General features: G+C 35.4%; 2 protein-coding genes across 2 annotated transcripts in view; both read right to left on the bottom strand.

The window, feature by feature from the left end:
• The window catches only part of LOC135083429 (G protein-activated inward rectifier potassium channel 3-like), a 177,634-nt gene extending 173,041 nt beyond the window's left edge, over positions 1-4,593 (bottom strand). The window contains exon 1 of the mRNA XM_063978173.1: positions 3,743-4,593. Within this exon, the coding sequence (XP_063834243.1) occupies positions 3,743-3,784 (42 nt within the window). The 5' untranslated portion in view covers positions 3,785-4,593. The remainder of the gene's footprint in view (positions 1-3,742) is intronic.
• LOC135083432 (hydroxylysine kinase) lies at positions 944-16,868 on the bottom strand. Its single transcript, XM_063978178.1, has 7 exons — positions 16,779-16,868; positions 16,064-16,360; positions 15,279-15,478; positions 12,605-12,724; positions 12,041-12,153; positions 10,318-10,507; positions 944-1,702 (listed from the first exon to the last, which is right to left on the bottom strand). The coding sequence occupies exons 2-7, from the start codon at positions 16,350-16,352 to the stop codon at positions 1,496-1,498; spliced, it is 1,119 nt and encodes a 372-aa protein (XP_063834248.1). The 5' UTR covers positions 16,353-16,360; positions 16,779-16,868; the 3' UTR covers positions 944-1,495.
• Positions 16,869-20,236: the final 3,368 nt, after the last annotated feature.

Raw genomic sequence — 20,236 nt, 5'->3', positions numbered from 1 at the left:
AAAAAATTAATAATTAAATAGTTAAGTTAAATTTTAAATAGCATACATATTTCTACATCAAGCTTTAGTATTTTAACGTCTTTTAGATCTTTCGAGGAAGATATAAAGTAATTCACGAGAATCTGTTAATTACAAATATACTTATCAGTAGAAAAACATTTCTCTCTACAATGTCTCTCTTAAAAAACTTGGTCGTTTGTTTTAAAAAATCAAAACAAGTATTATTTTCCTACTCAACAGGTATTCAATTTTTGTATTCAATGATAAAACTTACGCGACAAATAAAATGTAATCGGTTTTTATGACACGAAATATACCTCAACACGGTAGACATACGATCTCTCGATAACGCCGATTATATTAATCGATGCTGAAGTGATGAATGTATCGATACTCGATACCGATTGTATCGGAGTGCATTGGCTCGGGTGTGCGATGGATCATACATCATATAGGATCTAAGATACGATCGGATTCTAGCAGTTAACCAATAAATAAATCATGGGTTGAGCAACTGTTTAAGACTGAAATGGCCACAGCTGGACAGGCGGCCAGTTCTTAACAAAACGATGCAATAAGAAGAAAGATGTGATGAAATAAAATATGACAACTAGTTTCAGTGATTAAAAATGTACAAGACAATCCAAAAAAATAAAGTAGGTACTACATAATAATAAAACGAACTAAACTTACCTTAGAGGAAATCATAAAGTTTTAGAACCTTTTAGAACGCCTAGTAAGTAGTTACGGCAAATTCTCGTTCTCAGACTTTGTTGCCTAGTAAAATTCATAAGGATATTTATCTTATAAAAAGCCATGCCATCGTCCGTAGACATCGACTACTTCTAAAACAATAAAAATGCTATAAAATACAAATATCCAACAAATTCTAAGTTCTACGGATAAGTATCTAAGAGGTAAAATCTAATAAAACTACACAAAATTTAAATTACAGTCTTTATTTAATACTCAGTATAATAAAATAATGAGTAACAAAATTATTTACTGACTTACCTTATTATAATTATTATGCATTTAACTAAAAACTACTTCATCATTAGTTCTAATTTATACATCCCAAGTGCTTTCAATGTCTACCATAAAATACTACAATAATAATACTTTAGCAAAAATATTATTTTATGTAAATTAAAATATCTACAAAAATTTAATAAAATGCACTAACTACATAAATAATAATATACATGATTACCAATTTTATACTGATCTATAAATAATTTGAGCACAGTTTACCAATCAATGTTACCATAACAAAATTTAAGATGCTGTAAGTTAATTTCAATTTATAACGGAATGTTTCATAACTGGCCATACACTACGCTCTTTCACCAACAAAGAAAAAATTAAAGTGTTCGTTTTTCAAATTGAATTCAAAGAAATTATTTTTTTACATTATGACAAAAAAAAAGAAAAAAGGGCGATACGAGTCGGCCGAAAAGAGCCCTACTCTTACCTATTGATCTTGAATCTTGACTTAACTCTTGGTTAAGTACTCATTGGCGATGGTCTTCCAATCCGTGGGGTCTGTTTCATCAGCGCTGGGCTTGGTCTTGCGGATCTTGCGGAGCAGGTCCCAGCCGTGGGCCTTCTCGGTGGCCGTGACGTAGATGTTCTTGGGATCTTGCTCCAGTGTGTAGGCGCCCAGGACCAGGCTTTGGACTAGGCGCGCTGAGATGAGGGTCTGGAAGTTAAGGAGATAGGGTTTATTTTTTGTTTCCGGGTGAAGAGTTAAGAGTAATTATCAAATATTTTAAAGTTCAAAAAAAAAAACAAAAGTATTTATTCAGTTTAGACCACAAGTGGCACTTATGAACGTCAAAATATTATTATAGAAAATAATAAAAAAATAAAAGGTAGCCCTTATGGGGCACTTTACATGTCTCCTTATCTTTTGGGCCCTACCAGCGCTTCGAGACAAACATATCGATACCTCTGGGCTCAAAGGTCGTAAAGGACAAAATACCGAAAATGAGTTATTTATACAGTTTTACTCAGAATTTAATTCTCTATCGATCTGTATATTTAGTTTGTCGAAATTCTAAAAAAAAGTGCCTTTACGACCCATCATTTTTGATAAGCTAAACAGAAATCATCCTGAAAATTGGGATGTAAATACCATTTGATTTTTTAGTACAGTTACCATGGTAGTAAAGAACAAGTAAACACAATTTTTTGGGCGTATAATGTGCATGAAGTATATCTATTGTCCTATACAACCTAACATTTTCATACCAAAGTCTAAATAATTTGTCCTTTACGCCCTTAGATTATCTAAACAAATATTTTGAAAATCTACAAAGAGAAGATATTATAATAACTGAGAAAGTTAATTTTATAGACGTTTCTTATTGTATTTAAGTAGGTGCGTTTGGAAGAAACGAAAGAACTAAAAAAATCATCAAAAATATGTAATAAAACTATTTTAGAGTGTATTTATGTGATTGTACACACGACAGCACATCAGGTTACCCATTTTTGTTGCCAAACTCGCCCCTATTACAACTGCTCAAGAACCCACAGTGGTTACGTTGACGTGCCGTCGTCTGTACATATTAAATTATGACATCTACCTACATCGGGTAAAGAAATGTTGCTTTTTATTATTTCTCATATTTGAAGAAACTACGTATTTGTCAGGTAAAAGATCATTTAAAGATGATTTAAGAAAATGAAAACATGTTATAGCATGTTTTTATGATTTTTATGATGACTATCCTAACTTAATTAAGTAATGAAAAGAAAAATGAAAAAGCTGGATTTGTTAAAATATTATGAGAAAAAAAAAGTCACCTTACTGTAGTACCTTACGGTGTCATTATTTTCTATGCACAAATCACACAAATGCTACACTTATCAATTGTTCTTAATGATTTCCTAGTCAAAACCACTTTTACTGTAGGTACTAACAATTATAATAAATAAGTATAGTTTCTAAAGTTATTTGGATCAGCTAATATTTATCTAGTAGGAAAAATATTTACACAACATGGGAAAATATAGTGTCAGTTGAGACTACTAAAAACCGTGAATGCACTTTTCTTTCGAACTTATATTTTATATTGAAAATAATTGGCTTTTGAAAACGGTATTATTACTCCTACAGTAAAGTAAGTGGATGTACTTTACTGGAATGAAAGCTTCCTACTTGTAATCTTACTTACCTAACCTTTCTACTTTTATATCAAGTAAAATGACATAATTTTAAGCTAGTATGAATAATAATGTATAATCTATTTAGAATAATTTATAGTTTGGTTTTCGCTTGTCCTTAATAATTCTATCCGATCTGCATTATCATAAGGTCAACTGGTTGACAGACGGCCCTATGGAATTAAGTCCGCCATTTGTAGTTTTTCGAAACAATAATGATTAAATAAATAAATAAAATTAAATTGGTTTCGACTTTTCGTATATAGTAGGTACACATTTATGAAGTTTTATTTTAAAATCAAAATCAAAAATCAATCAAAATCAAAAAATCAAAATCAAAAAATATTTATTCAGTTTAGACCACAAGTGGCACTTATGAACGTCAATAGAAAATAATAAAAAAAGAAAAGGTAGCCCTTATGGGGCACTTTACATGTCTCCTTATCTTTTGGGCCCTACCAGCGCTTCGAGACAAACATATGGCAAGTGCTGAGAAGAAACGCCGGAACAAACTCAGTCACCACTTATTGCCAGGAATTATCTAACGGTAAGAATAGTCAAATTTAAGTACATCAAATATGTGCAGACTGAACTGACCACGCATCCTTGTCATCAATATAGTCTCGAACCTTGTAGTACCCTTTGGACATAAGGGTATTTTTTATATGTATCTTAAATTTGTTTATTGGCAATTCGACAAGGTTGTGTGGTATTTTGTTAAATATGGTAATACATTTCCCCAAGAATGAATTACCTATCTTATGCAACCTGAATGATGGAACAGCAAGTTTATTCTTATGTCTCGTGTTAAATGAGTGGACGTCACTTTTCTTAGTAAATAAATGTATATGTTTACGGACATACATAATGTTATCAAATATGTATTGCGAAGCCACAGTCAATATATTGATTTCTTTAAAAACTTCTCTAAGCGAGTCACGTGGTTTAAGACCGTATATTGCCCGAACAGCTCTTTTCTGTAAAATGAAAATTGATTCTATGTCTGCTGCTGAGCCCCACAGTAAAAGACCATAAGACATAATACTATGAAAATAACTAAAATATACTAGCCTTGCTGTTTCAACATCAGTCAAGTTTCTGATCTTTCTCACCGCAAAGGCAGCTGAACTAAGTCTTCCCGCCAAGGCAGCAATATGGAGGCCCCATTGTAATTTACAGTCTAGGGTAATACCTAGAAAGACAGTAGAGTTTATCAGTTCAATGCGTTCATTATTTACTGTAATATTAGTATTAACTTGTTTGACATTAGGCATAGTGAATTTTAAACATTTAGTTTTTTTTGCGTTTAATAGCAAATTATTAGTTGTAAACCAGTCTAATACTTTGGAAAGAGCATTATTCACGTCGTCAAATATTTCCTGACGCCTGTCAGTTTTAAAAATTAAAGAAGTGTCATCAGCAAATAATACTATCTCACAAAGGTCCTTTGAATAAAAAGGTAGATCATTTATATAAATCAGAAAGAGCAATGGTCCCAGTATTGAGCCTTGGGGCACTCCCATTTTTAGGGGGGCGCCCGAAGAGTTAGTTCCGTGAATATTTACTTTTTGTAATCTGTCTGAGAGGTAAGAGTGTAATAGGCTTAAGGCCTTGCCTGATACGCCATAATGTTCTAGCTTAAATAACAGAGTTTGATGATCAACACAGTCAAACGCCTTCGATAAGTCACAAAATACACCAATAGCATCCTTTTTCTCCTGCCAAGCATCGAAAATGTGTTTGATAAGAGCAACCCCTGCATCGGTCGTACTTTTCCCTTTTGTGAACCCATATTGTTTTTCATGAAACAGTTTATTTAAGTTAAAATGAGACAGTAGTTGATTGAAAATAATTTTTTCAAATATTTTACTGAGCGCAGGTAGTATCGATATAGGTCTAAAGTTGGATGGGTCACTTTTGTCTCCTGCTTTAAATAATGGTATGATTTTACTATGTTTCATCAGGGTAGGGAACTGACCTTCGTTAATACATTCATTAAAGATATGAGCTAAATGGGGAGCTATAAGAGGAATGATGGGTTTTATTATGTCTGTTGATATGCCCCATATATCCTCTGTCTTTTTTATATTTAGTTCTTTGAAAGTTTTTATAATAACTATGGGGTCTATTTGTCTAAATTTTAATGGGCTATTGCAAACATCAACACAACCCTCGAGAAGAGACATTGCCTGATATGAACATGAATTAAGATTGCTTGTTGTTATGATTGGTACATTTGAGAAGTAACCTTCGAATGCGTTTGCTACCTTATCATTGCATTTAATATACTTATTATCAATTTTTAATGCGAATGTGTCATCCCGAGATATAATTCTACAAGTTTCTTTATTAATACAATTCCAAGTAGCTTTAATTTTGTTGCCAGAGTTTTTAATTTTGTCACGTATGTAAATAGATTTTGCCATGGTACAAACTTGTTTAAAAACTTTTGAGTATTTTTTTACATATTCTATAAAGTCCGGGTCGCTACTATAGGCTTTTCTACCATATAATTCAAACATTTTTTTCCTACTAATATAAATACCTACTGTAGCCCAGTCACTGAATTTAGTTTTATTGTTTTTAATAATAATTGTTTTCTTAGGAAAAGTTTTATTGAACTCATTTTTAATTAATTCAAATAATTGCTCATATAAAATATTTATACTACAGTTAAAATAATGCAAAAGTGGGACCTTATTAGATATTTGAGATTTAAATTTGTCTTTCTGGGATGCAGTGACTGGTCTATATTCTATTTCCTTGCTCGATGGCACAAAATGGTGTTGAAATGACACTATTTGACCGCAATGATCAGAATTAACAAAATTTATTATTGATTTCTCTAGCACTAAGCAGTTACAGAATATATTGTCTAAGCAAGTAGCTGATGTTGGAGTCACCCTAGTTGGTTCAGAGAAAAGATTTAACAAGTTAAAAGATTTGAATAAATTTAAAAACCGTATTGAAAGAGAGGAATCTTCTATTATATTAATATTAAAGTCTCCACATACAACTACTTTCTTTGAACTATTACACACTCTTCTAAGTACCTCTTCCATTGTGGTTTCAAATAATTCATAGTTACTAGATGGGGGTCTATATACACATACAATAACATAGTCGTCCAGTTCTGCACATGACAGCTCAATAGTTCGCTCGACAGAGAGAGATACAATATCTTTACGTTCTTTACATTTTAATTTATCATTGATTAATATTAGTGACCCTCCACGAATAGCTAACTCTCTAGTGAATGAACTAATAAGCTTATAATTATTAATGCTCAGCATTAGTTCATATTGCCTGAGCCAATGTTCCGTTAAACATAAGACATGAATATTCAATTCTTGGATAAATAACTCAATTTCCAAGTCTTTGCCGGAGAAGCCTTGTACATTTTGATGCACTAAATTAAAACCGTTAAATTTCTTTGTACCCGAATTTTGTATGCCAGAGTTATCCTCTATTGTCTTACGATGTAATTTAAATTATGATTTGGAACAGATTCCAAGGGTCGAACATCCATGTTCTGCTCAATAAAAGCAGTTTGGCTAGCCAAATTAATGGCTAAATATTTAATAAAATATGATAGCGAATTCGCTATTCGTCTTTTACAATATTTATTTAGATAATTATATTTATCTATTGTCAATAAACATTTATTTTTTAAATAATTGTTAATGTCAATTACATGGAATTTGCATTGATTATATGTCAGTGTATTCAATGTCAAATTCAATTTATATCTTAAATTATTTTCCTCCTGTGGCAAGCTTCTACTGTAGGGGAATGTGAACAAAATTATTTTATCTACATTAAGTAAACATAAGCTATCAAAAATATTTAGTAGGTCTTTTTTGCCTACATTGCCCCTATTTCCTATTAAAATTACTAATGTGGTATTTATTGAGAACGAATAATTTGTTATTTTTCTCATAATTTGTAAATAGGAAGCACCCGGTAAACAATGGTTGATTACACTTTGTCCCAAGTAACTATTAATAAGTTGGCCCATATTTTTGCCTAACTCATCACTGAACATTACTATGTTGGTGTTTTCAATATTTTTAGTTGGGGAGCCGCTGGTAAATGTGTGTGATAACCTAGGACAGTAGTCTTTATTTAGGGTGTTTAGAGTAGGTGGTGACTCACAACCAGACTGAAAACTATCTGTACAAGATTCATCCAATAGGATAGAATTTTGACAGTTGCAATTAGATATAAATTTTTTCAAAGCCTGGAAATGTTCATCACACTCTTTTTTTGTACATTGATACCGTTCAGACATTGTGTTCAAAGATTTCTTAAGATTACATAATTTATATTCTAGGTTTTCGACATCATGTTCATATTTCAGTACACTATTCTCTAACATTGTGGAACATATGTCAAGCTCATTCTTTAGACGCTGTCTCTCATTTATATAGTTTACTTTGTTGTATAAGCATTTTTGTTTTTTAATCAACTTATTTGTTTTTTTAATATAATTACTAATTTTTACATACTTTTTAAATTTATTTTTACTGCATCTGACAATCTTACCACATACAGGAGTATTGTTTAAAGTATTATCACAAGTTAGGTCTATGGTAATTAATTGTTTGTCAGATGCAGTTTGGGTCAGGCTGGGCGCACTACCGACTAACTCGTCAAACATGATTTGGGTTTTGGTGGCTGTGCAGGCTTCTCTTTCAGCTTCCATTAATTCGATATGGCTGTGAGCATCATAAAGGTCTTGTTTCATGATGGTCATACGTCTGAGGTTGTGTACGTACTCTTCATTGCACTCACCAAACCCGTCAATGATTAATTGTAGCCTATTCCGTTCCTCTACAATTGTCTCATAGTTGGTGTGCAGCTCAGCCATCTCTTTCTTTAAATGCTTGTTTTTATCCCACACATCCATCAGCTCCCTCTCATTGTCCTCTCTTTCCCTATTTAATTGCTCAATCAAGTCTTTGGCTGCCTTCAAATCTCTCAAAGCCAGTTGGAGTTGGGACTCCTCCCGGCGAGCAAAGGCTTTACGTGTAAGCATTGTTTCTTTTGGTAAATAATAAAGTATTAAAATGTAAATGCCAAAGGATCAATTGATCAATAATTGGAGGTTGACAAAAATGTAGGTAAATATAACCTCTTACGCGGGTGACAGTATAAGGTCACAATAATAGTATTTCGTTTCTAAAATATGCACTACTGTTGTAAATATAAAACAAATAGGTACCTGTTTCGAAAGATAGAACAATGTTAACAAAATCCAACGTAATATTTTCGTAATTGCACTGTCAAATCGGTTCTAAGTATTTGCACAATTTGCACCATAAACACAATGCAATACACAGATTTAAACGTTATTTCACTTATAGATACATAAAACAGTAACAGTGATGAGTTTAGAGACCTTTTATGATATTAAATTAAATAAAAATCAGTAAATAAATTGGGACAAGTTCAAATCTACTTTTTTCTTTAAAGCGTCATAATATTTATTTTCTAAATTCGCTCTTATATCGGAAATGGTATCTTCTAGTTTGTAGATATCAAAACTTCTGCTTAAATAGTTTCATAAATTGTGTACATTAAATTATGAAGCTACGAAAAATCATTTTATTTTATTTAAAAGACCATAATTCATTAAAAATGTGTGAAGAAATGATATATTACATATCAAATACCATAAAACATTAAATATTTAAGCTAAATTATCAATTTACCCTTGCATAATACCTTACCTGGGTGTTCCGTTACGACCTATGAAAACCTATAAAACTATGTAAATTGTCATTTATTACCTTGGTTTTGTAGTTTTGTGAAATAAAAAGAGACTTACGTCCTGAGTAACTTGCCTAGGACGAATATTTGGGGGCGTAAAGGTCCTTTTATTGTAATTTTGAGGGCGTAAAGGAAATCTATCTCAGTAAATACAGCTCTAGTCCAGTTTCTCAATACTTCCTCGGAAAATGCTGTGAATTCTAAGCACTTTCTTCCTAAGTCATATTTTAATAGCTCAAAAAACAAAAAAGTTACTGTCGAAAAAAAAAAATCGTTTTTTGCTTCTCCTGAAAAGTCGTACTTTGTCCTTTACGACCTTTGAGCCCAGAGGTATCGATATGGCAAGTGCTGAGAAGAAACGCCGGAACAAACTCAGTCACCACTAATTGCCAGGAATTATCTAACGGTAAGAATAACCAAATTCGAGTACATCAAATATGTGCAGACTGAACTGACCACGCATCCTTGTCATCAATATAGTCTCGAACGTTATAGTACCCTTTGGACATAAGGGTATTTTTGTTTATTGGCAACTCGACAAGGTTGTGTGGTATTTTGTTAAATATGGTATACATTTCCCCAAGAATGAATTACCTATTTTATGCAACCTAAAAGATGGAACAGCAAGTACTAGTGTACTAGTGATAGTGATTGGTGGTGGGATTTGTTGTAATTCCACCTAGCTAGCTGTCATCGTCTTACCTGAGTCTATCAGTATAGCAACAATGTTAACAGCATTGTTTTTGCGGCAGTTGGAGGTAAGATAGCAAGTTCCTCTATGGTGAGGATTCCGGATGATTCTGGTTGAAGCTCGCTTTAACCTTCGACCATCGATCAACAATTGAACGAAGCCTTTACCTGATCATCACAGCCCATAAATTGAGATTTAGGTCAAGAGCCCGTTGATGTTTTTATTTATTTATTTATTATCAGAAAATGTATGTTTACAGACAGGTCCAAAACACATAAGACCATTGACTTTCAACAGCCTATACTGGTGTTTGGCAAGTGATTGCTGGACCTCAATCACAACTACTGGTGCTGATGAGGTGATCTAAGTTGAGAATAGCAATGGACTGTTGGTAAGTGATGATGATGCCTTACTTTCAGCAGCCTATACTAGTGGTCGAGCAAGCGCTTAAGCGGCGGCTGACGGTGTACCCAGCTAGGACCAGAGCTTCGGAGTGCGGATCTCCCGTTATCTTCCGATCGGGTAGGCGGCAGCTAGATGACTGGTGATGATGATGATGTGACTGAATAAGTGACACTTAACATCCTACACTCGTGGTCAGATATGCGGTGACCTTTTCTGGGTATCAGTCACATTAGCTAGATGGTAAGTGATGATGACTGGTGAAGATGATGATGGCTTACCTTCAGCAGCCTATATTCGTGGTCAGGCAAACGGCGGCTGACGGTGTACCCGGCCAGGACTAAAGCCCCGGAGCGAGGGTCGCCCGTCATCAGCATGACATACGTCATGGCGATGGCCACCTCGAACACGTAGTACGAGTACTGAATGTCGCCGAAGTCGATGATGCCGGTCACTCGGTATTCTGACTCGCTGGGGAAGGAGAATATGAGTTTTTAATTTGGTGTGTCATTTAAGGCTTTAAGCTTCACGTTCCACTACAATTAAATGTCGCGTTGAGACCCGTGATTCTATTTAATGATTTATCATTGTCAAAACTCCACCAGTATTGATTCATAGATTAAAAGTGCAGTTTATAATATCATCATTAAAAGTTTTCTGGGCTAAATGAAACCGAAAAACTTTGTGTGAATGGGCGATATGTAAATAAACGTAAATGTAGTACCCATTTCATATAAGCACAATATAGGTAAGCTTCTTAAAAAGAGAGAGTAGTTAGATTTAGATAGGTATTTAGTCAAAAACTGATTGGTCAATTCATGTTTTGAATCAATTTGAAAAGATTTTGAAATATTAGTATGTTTACGTATTAACAACCGAAGAAGCGACAAGGCTCAGATCCTCATGGTCATCTGAGTGTGAAGCCAAGGTACTAAGCATCAACAACAATGGTTTATTTTACAATGTCTACTCCATCCATCTCCCTCACATATTCCAGCATTCAGGAGTGAGCGACAGAGATAGAAGTTCGTACTCTTGGCTCACCTCAACATGATTCCGCTGAGGATTCTGGCACAAATTCTCGTCACCGATGGGGTCAATTTGCTATTTCAATGGTAAGTAAGAAACTGCTTTAATTATATCAAAATTAACATGGTTTAAAACACGAAACGTTGTCATTAGATACTACTCCATTTTAAAGATTTTAAAGCCTACTTTTAGACGCCATAGATGGTGATCCCGAAACAAAATATTGTCATAAGTCTTCAACAGTAATCTTGATAGAACCAAAATGTACAGTCTACAGCCCAACAAACTATGGGGCATCATATGCAGTTGCAATAGATGCCATTTTTCAACCAACCGATATTTTATAGTCTCAAGTACAACGCGATGTCATGCTAAAACACATGATGCTCTTGTATTACAAAATTATTTATCACGACAACGAAAACAAACAAAAGTTGACTGGTGATAACTGATGACTGATTAGATAGCGGTTGCTGGCTTGTTTCATCTCACAAAGATCTAAAATTCAAGTGCTTTACTTATGTAGGCCAGGGAAGAAACAATAATACCTTTACATGCCAATTTTATTATATTAACGCTATTTTAAATTTTAAACAAAGGGCACCACAAAGTGTTATGCAAAAAAGAAACGGATTTCCCATACTATGCAAAATGTAAGTTTGTAAAGGTTCGTTCGTTCGTTCGTTTCAGCCAAATAACGTCCACTGCTGGACAAAGGCCTCCTCCAAGGTTTTCCACGGTAAAGGTAAAAACATGTTATCAGTAAACTAAACTATTTTCTGTAGCCTGTAGATTTAAATTGCCTTGTGAATCATAAGAGACACAGAGAAAACCAGGAATTCGTCTGTCTGAACTCTATGGAAACTACAAGGTAATCCCTTTATTGCCTCCTGTCACATAAAAAAAAATCTGAGCCCTCAAAATTCCCTTTTCCTTTTGAAGTACGGAACCCTAGAAGGGTTAACTATGACGTACCTGCCAGGTTTGGGCGTGACGAGCACGTTCATGACGTTGACGTCACCGTGGATGACGCCCTTCTCCAGCTCGTCCAGTCGTGGGACTACTGCGTATTTGAACTCTTCGATCACCTGTAATCAAATCATAAATACAATCAGTACATGACATATCACACACATTATAAAATACACAAGATTTGTTCTATTTCATTTTCTAAATAAGAGATGGTAAATAGAGAAGAAAGCGTAAAAGCGCCATGGTGTTTTCGGACTCATAAAATTGACAGTGCCTTAGAATCTCAAAGCATCATTGTCATCAGGTGGACTCAATTAATTGTCAATTTATTGATTTCAAAGCTATTAAAAATTTTATTTAACAGCCAAACTCAGTCTTCAGGCTTAAATGAAGTATTTTTTAAGACTTGTGTATTTACATTCATCATCATCATCATCCACTGCTGAACATAGGCCTCCCCCAATGCTTTCCACGTTGATCGATTGGTAGCGGCCTGCGTCCAGGTATTGACATTACTCCAGAAAAAGGCAGACTTTTGCGATGTCATTAGTGACGTCCTGAACATACCTCCTCCGCCAGGTCCAGCTTCTCGGCGTCCTTGATGACGTACTTGAACTTCTCGAGGAGAGGCACCGTGGTCAGCATCCACATGTGCTCGTGCGACGCCAGCCCCGAGTGGTTGAAGTTCTGGAAGAGAAGCACTGGCATGAGATTGAAGCTTAAAAACTGAAGATATACAGGGTGGTAAGTGATCCCAATCGAGTATTTCTAAACTATACACAAGATATCGAAAAACTGTTACTGATCCTGAAAGTGCTTCACGAGCTCCTTCAAATGGTATCAATAATAGGTTACAGAATAAACTGGAACTAAATAAATAAATAAATATCCTAAAATTCAATGTTTCCAGGTAATCCAAAACAACACTTTACTTGTTTTATGGAACTATTTTTAATTTGTACTACATTCTAGCGGTGGAGCATTGCAGTAATATTATTTTGTAGTTGGTGTATTGTATATCTTCAGTTTTTATTTCCAAATCGATCAGAGGTGGAATTGTGTAGAGCAATCGTAATCATTTGACAGTTCATAACGTACGATAAAGTCAATTAAACAAAGCGTTTGACAGAATAATCGTACGTTATGAACTGTCAAATGATAACGATTGCTTTACACAATTCCACCTCTGTATTGTTATTATAATTTTTTTACTAACCACAAAGCCTTTTCGCGCCTATTTAACCGACTTTAACAAAAGGAGGAGGTTCTCAATTCGGTTGGTATGATTTTTTATTGCTAGGTAGGTATACTACGAACCGACACGAAATAACGATTAGCCATCACTATCAAAAGGGCGTTTAATCCCCGTCGTGCGTTGGTACCCGCTGAAAACCAGCTTCGTGACTTGACGACTAGTCGAAATGTCACGATTTTTGCTGATATAATAAAATTTATTATAATAATGCACCTAAATGTTGTTATTTATGCTGAATAAAGTAATTCTATTCAATTCTTGATATTTTCTGCTAAACATACTCGTAAAAATGGGATTCCAGCACAAATAACTTTTTGACTTGGTCTGGAAATATACGAACTTATTTTGTCAAGGGTGGATTCCCATACTGAAACTGTCAATGTGTCAGTTGTTATTCTCGGATGTTGTAACCAGGAGTTATTCCCGGATAAAAGTTTGGACGAATCGGGCCTTAATCTGGTAACGACAATAATTTATATTCGGTGGTCTTATTGAACCAGGCACAAAACGTTCAGTGGCGATTTTTACTCAAAAAAACTAGTGGAACTCCAAACCAATATCTCAAAACTACAACAACAACAGTAGTTACCTAATTTTACGTATTTTATCTCGGACAAGTTTAATTATCTGAATTACCTGCCAAGCCTTGGTATAACGGATACGTTGTGACAATGGTACGTATGAGTTATGAATGGCCGCAACAGCTCATTTGCAATGCCCGCACGTATATACCGCCATCGCGCCAAGGCCAAGGTGATAGATCCGTATAGTTATGGTCATTTTCATGCAATGTTTTCAAGTGTGAACTCTGAAGGCTTGGAAATCATTGTTCAATACGCATGTTTAGTGACTCATGTGCCTGAATTTTGAGCTAAAAGGGTTCATGAACGTAAAAACACGTTCTCAGTAATTAAAGGCAAGTACGAAACCTACTCGTGTCTATGATATATTTTTTGGTATAAGGGTATTGCCAGATTTTGACATAATCTATGCCCCGTCGTCTGTGTAATGTGGCGGTAACATAATGTTCCATTAATATTCGTGCTTATCACACCAACATAATGTCCCCGATGGGATTCAAACACGCCACAGCAGCTGACATATTATTATTCGGGTTTAAAAATCTATTGCAACAAAATGTTCTCTAGTAAGTACAACAATGTTCAATAGTCCCCGTCAATTGAGACGGATCTGTAAGGAAATCAATTGGACTCAATAGAGCCGAGCGACACAATCACTGAGACATTGTTCTATCTCCCCAAGAACGGTAAGTAGTTTTAAATGAATAAAAAGCCATGCATTTTTCATCCCAAATCGTTTCAATCAAAAGACGTGTACTGCTGTACCTCCAAGGATGTTCACAACGACCGATCGTGCGATGCCCGCATCCAGGTACTTCCCACGATCTTCACTAGGTCGTCAATCCACCAAGTATCTTCCGGCCGGCAAATACCGGCAAACTTAGGTTTGGCGATACTGCGAGATATACTTTGGTTCTCCTCAGAGCATGGACGATTCAACGATTCCATGCTCTGTGGTTCTCCTTTTGGTTTGTATCAAATAAAATTGTAATTTTATTCTAATCCGTACCAGCTTATTATCCAGATTAGCCACGAACTCTCCAAGCTGGTAGAACAGAGCCTCCGATTGCGGTACATTGCTCAGCAGCTCTCCAGGCACGAACTCCAGCAGTCATACTGCGTGGTGCTTGCCGTTGATGGTCTCGATAGAGTTGAGGCGGAAAAGTTCTCGAGTGGCGACCACGGAAGAGCAAGACTTAGTGTAGACCGGTCTATCACTCGTTAAATCAAAATCTGGTGAAGGTCTTAGAAAGTGCCTGGATGTAGACAGCGCAGGACCTATCGTTGTTGAAGTTCTTGAAGGAGACCTTTGTCCAGCAGTGGACGTGCTCTGGTTGAAACAATGACGACTTCTGTATCTGTTTATTGAAATTTGAATTTTGTGTCAAGTAAAGTTTTTTCGTACCTCTAGCTTGTTGTCCAGGTTAGCCACGAACTCTCCAAGCTGGTAGAACAAAGCCTCCGACTGCGGTACGTTGCTCAGTAGCTCTCCAGGCACGAACTCTAGCAGTCGTACTGCATGCTGCTTGCCGTTGATGGTCTCGATGGAGTGCAGGTGGCCGTACACGTTGCGGACTGGCTTGGGGCAGGTTACCGAGCGGGTGGCTAGAGGATAAAGCTTTGGTGAGATTTCGAATTGGAGCTAAGTGGAAATTGGTATCATGTGTAGGACATCCTTGCGCTTAATCTGCCAGTATTTTGACGAGAAAATTGAAATAGGGGTGGACATTAGTGCCTATAAAAGTACAATAACCAAAATTTCATTTTTTGGCATCCATCAAAAAGATACATTAAAATAGAACTGTTTCAAAAGTATTACTAGTACTTCTGTTTCTCTTTTTTCCTGCTAAGTGGATAAAGGTAGAAAATATAAAGTATGATATTATAATATTTCCCTGTAATGTCGTAGTACTCGTAGCTACTCGTAGTTCGTTGTACTTAGTACAAGCACAAGCGTAGATAGTACTAGTACAAGCGTAGTGCGTAGGTTTAACTAGTCTTACTCAATATTAAATTAGTATTAGGTGCGTTAAAAATAAATAAACACCTGCATGCTTCTCATAACTATCGATTAGTACCTAAAACCTTGGTGGTTGCCTAGAAAATATCTTGAAGGTCGCGAAGTTTAAGTCAAAGACCTACATACTGACGATGTATGATAAACCGATTAGGAAAAAAACACAAACTCACCCAAGAAGTTCATAATCTCATTCTGTGCCTCAACCACATCGACTTTCTGCGAGTCCATCGAGTTCATGATCTTCAGCACGTAACCATGCGGGCTGTGGTTCGTGATCAATGGGTTCTTCACGTTGAGGTCCTCAACGATTTTGTAGTTCTTGTCGTCGTAGCCGTCCATCTCCACCAGTTCCAGGGCTGAGATCCCGTAGAGGCGTTCCACGAGGAGCTTGACTCCATCGTGGTCGATGACCGGGCGGATCTCCTTGCCTGGTTCCAGAAGACTGGTTGCGTCTGACATTTTGGTTGCTGGTGGAAGAATTGACGATGTTAATGTTGACCTACTTTTAAAATAAAAAAAATGGGTTTTCAATTCAGTTGTATGAAAAAAGAACTTTTTTGGGTAATCTTAGAACATCATTTAAAAAAAACATCCTGTGAATCTTGATAATTAGCAAGCCAAAAATTTAATTTTTATCAACCTTTAGCATGCATAAGTATCATATTAAAAAAGTTATCGACAATCAAAATAATTCAATGGCGTGGTATTTTGTGAATGCAAAGGTTTTAATATTTTATTGTCGAGGTCCGTTTGCTGAATAATTCTTAATGTGTATTACTCTCAGTGTATAAACAAAGTCATCACACATGACGTTTAGTGTAGTTTTGCTATGAAAAGGTTAACGAAATATTTGACCCTAGAGTTTTGAAAACAAAAGAACTCCACCTGAAACGCGAAACCAATTTTAGATCACTTATCCACTAACTTGAAATCAATTTAAAAATGTCACGGAATTGTGTTCGTGGCTATCTTGTTTGTGTCAATTATATCTATTGATGTGTTGACTGTACTATAAATAGGCGCACAGCAGCGCCCCTAGCGGACGCCGGCGGAAACTGGCATCATGTGACGGCGCGCGCGCCGGCAAGGGCTAATGTTAGTTTATTTATCCTTTTTATGTAACAAAATTCTTGAAAATAAAGTAAGAATAATGTGATAATAGTTACACAAAAATTAGCAAACATAATTATTGCTTAATTATTTAAAGAAGAAGAAAATCTACGCATGAAAGAAATATTATTAAAATTCTTTTAATGGGAACACAAAAGCAAATTATCTAGGTAAGTACACATTGAAAAAAAATGTAAAATCCAGAAACAACACGGTTTTTGTACATATTTTGGGCTATGAAGTATGCCTTCAAGTAAACAATAGATTTATTTAAATAACTATACAGGTACTTTCGTTCCATTAATTAGTTCTAGTGGAAAAAGTTGTAGGTAGATTAATATTCTTTTTAAATATATTTTATTTTACAATAGATATTCAAATAGTTTGATCTATTGTAAAATTTATTGTTCGATTAGTTCTATGCAAATTCTTGTTACAACAGCTACTAAAGAAAATCCTTTTAAAGTAATTATTTTTTGTTGCTATCATATTTTACTAATTTACAACAATGGCAAACGATTCGCCCTAACACTTTTCATTTGACAGAAAGAAAACCCAAAACAGCTATAAACAAAACGCAGAAAATTATTCTAAAAGAAAACAAAACCGTACCTAACACTTTTCACCCATAAGTATCTACTGTTAGACCAATCGAATGTCTATTAGAAAATAATAAAATGTAACTCACATGTACGTATGTTCGTCCTCGCGTGTAGATAGCGACTGATACAGGACAAAACAAATAAGATGCGCGAGCGCGGCGATAAGCGGGATGACTGACACTGACAAGGGCGCATCGTGTGTGGTCATGGCCACTAGTTGCTATGATCTATTTATGTATTTTGCCGAATTATTTCTCCTGGAACTTACCTTTATACTCAGGCCAAAATAATGTAAGGTTTAAAAAGCTTTTTCACGTTAAAACATAGACATTATGTCATCTTTATGAGAAAAATTGGCCAAGTGCGTGTCGTGCCACGCGCAGTGTAGGGTTCCGTAGTTTTCCGTCTTTACCACAATATATTTCAGAAGCAAGCGAGTAAGCTCGGACAGACAGACATATCGAAACTATAAGGGTTCCTTGTCAGGACTACGGAACCCTAAAAATGATAAAATTAAAATTTGGTAAGAATATCGTCGTCGAAAAACAGAGCAATGAATGAATAATGGTCGATTCACACCAACCACAGTTACGTCAACGTTTCATCAGTTCAGCATCAGTGATTCAGTTTTGCGTCAGTGTACCTAAAAATTGTGATATCAAAAGTGCCCTTTATGTAATTTAGTCGGTAAGCTTAATTAAATAAAATCATAAAAAAATATTTCTCCACTACACTTGGCTCAGGCTTAATAATAATTTACAGACATCCAATAACTATTTCTCATAGCAATCGCTTCAGTCGCTATGACTGCTATGACTCTATCACGCATAATAATAAGGACTGGCTCTACATGTTGAACTCGGAGGCGGCGGTCGACCGATGTCGTGAGAAAGTAATTCCATGTGTTTGTACAACTTTGGGCATTTTTTATTGATTTACACTTTTGTCTGGAACTCTTGATGCATGCTCTACTAAAGTTAGTAGACAAATCTTGCGTATCTCATTTTGATATAATTTAACTGAATATAATGCAAGGGTCTGCAAAATAAACATAGGGTTGGTATAACTTAAAATAATGTCTCTCTACAAAACAAAGAGGTCGTTCTGTTGCTGTCGCTCATACAAGCATCTCTATTTGAGTGAAAGGGATAGATTCTAAAATACAGACGAAGCTATACCCCCTAACTGATACAGAGTTTGTGCGTGCAAATTGCATGGGCTCTCCCCTATTAAAATGACAAGTAACAAGCTGGTTTTGCATCCAAGTTAGTGTCGGTCAAGGCTAGCCGAGATTACTCTTATGGGCAGATGTAAGCTAATCGTCATGATAATTTAATCATACCTTTACTAAAATAGCTCCAAGATATGCCATTATTTGGTTCTGCGCATCTTTTATTTGTAAGGGAAGAATAAACACAAGCAAAGTACCTAGTTAAGACATGCGTATTAAACGATGTTATGTTCTTAGTAGGACATTAAAATTACTGCCCACTGATACATTTTTGTTTCAGTGGCCATTAAGCTAAAACGTCAATGTTACATTGTTATTATTCTAAATAAAACATGAAAAGCGTCAATTCATTATCATAAGATAACTTGTTTACAACAGCAAGAATAAACACAATAACCCATGACTCCTTCAGATTTTTCATGATAAAAGGCTTCGTGAAAGTTCAGCGATAACAACTCGTGCTGAGGTGCATTCACACCTAACTGTGATGTCATAAGTCGTGTCCTATGAAGATAACATTAGATTCAAGTCTAAGGCTGAGTTGCACCATCTTATTTTAACCGTAACAATAATAATAACTGGTGCTTTTTGTATGGAGATTGACCGATTTTTGATGTTTGCAAAGTTCAACTCAGCCTTAATTACTTAGACATCATAACCGTTCTCTACCTATTTTAAAATGCAACAGCTCTAACTCAGGCTTGGCATAAAGAACAACAAGAAGGCAGACAATACTTCGCATAACTGTCACCATTTTTTTACAATGTTTTTGTAAAAAAAATTAAGACAAATTAAATCAACCTTGTCATTTCCACATCAACCTTGTCATTTCCACCAAAAGAAAATTGTTATATTAGCCTTTCCTATTAAGTAAGTTTTGAAAGAAAAAACATAAAGAGCAAAAAATAATAGTGTCTTGCTCAGTATGAAATTGAAACACTCCACTTAGAGCGATTTTATTGGTATAGAATTTAATGTGAATCCACCTTTACCGTACCAGAGAGACCAGAGAGCATTGACTCTTCGATAAGATGACGGCTGGTGACTGATGTATCCGCAGATTATCTCGGATAAAGGACGATTGCTGGGTGCCCTCTCATGTCCTTCACTTTGCGACATCACATCTTGTGTAAATTTTTCACTAGAAGATAACTACTTTAGATGTGTGAAGTAGAGGTAAGTAGTTCTTCTGTGGTTGAGGATTCCGGTTGAAGCTCGCTTCCTTCAATGAAATGATGATCAGACCGAGAAGCAGACCTTCTCGGTCTGATCATCATTTCCATCAGGCCGAGAGCTTCCTCATTGTGGATAAAAAAGATACCTACATAAACGTCTACTATGATTTATTTTATTTTATTTATTTATAATTTATTAGGAACATGCCTACTTACTTTGAAACC

This window comes from Ostrinia nubilalis, chromosome 23, assembly GCF_963855985.1.
Source record: "Ostrinia nubilalis chromosome 23, ilOstNubi1.1, whole genome shotgun sequence".
In the NCBI taxonomy this organism is placed as follows: domain Eukaryota; kingdom Metazoa; phylum Arthropoda; class Insecta; order Lepidoptera; family Crambidae; genus Ostrinia; species Ostrinia nubilalis.
Note: the sequence above shows the minus strand (reverse complement) of the source record. Positions and strands in the feature narration are given on the sequence as shown.

Excerpts from the sequence above, each read along its gene's own strand:
- LOC135083432 (XM_063978178.1), bottom strand. The coding sequence starts at position 16,352 with ATGTCAGACGCAACCAGTCTTCTGGAACCAGGCAAGGAGATCCGCCCG. Across the intron at positions 12,725-15,278 it reads ACCTGGACAACAAGCTAGAG|AACTTCAACCACTCGGGGCT; the intron begins GTACGAAAAAAC and ends CTTCTCTTCCAG. Across the intron at positions 1,703-10,317 it reads ACGAATATAGGCTGCTGAAG|ACCCTCATCTCAGCGCGCCT; the intron begins GTAAGCCATCAT and ends CTTAACTTCCAG.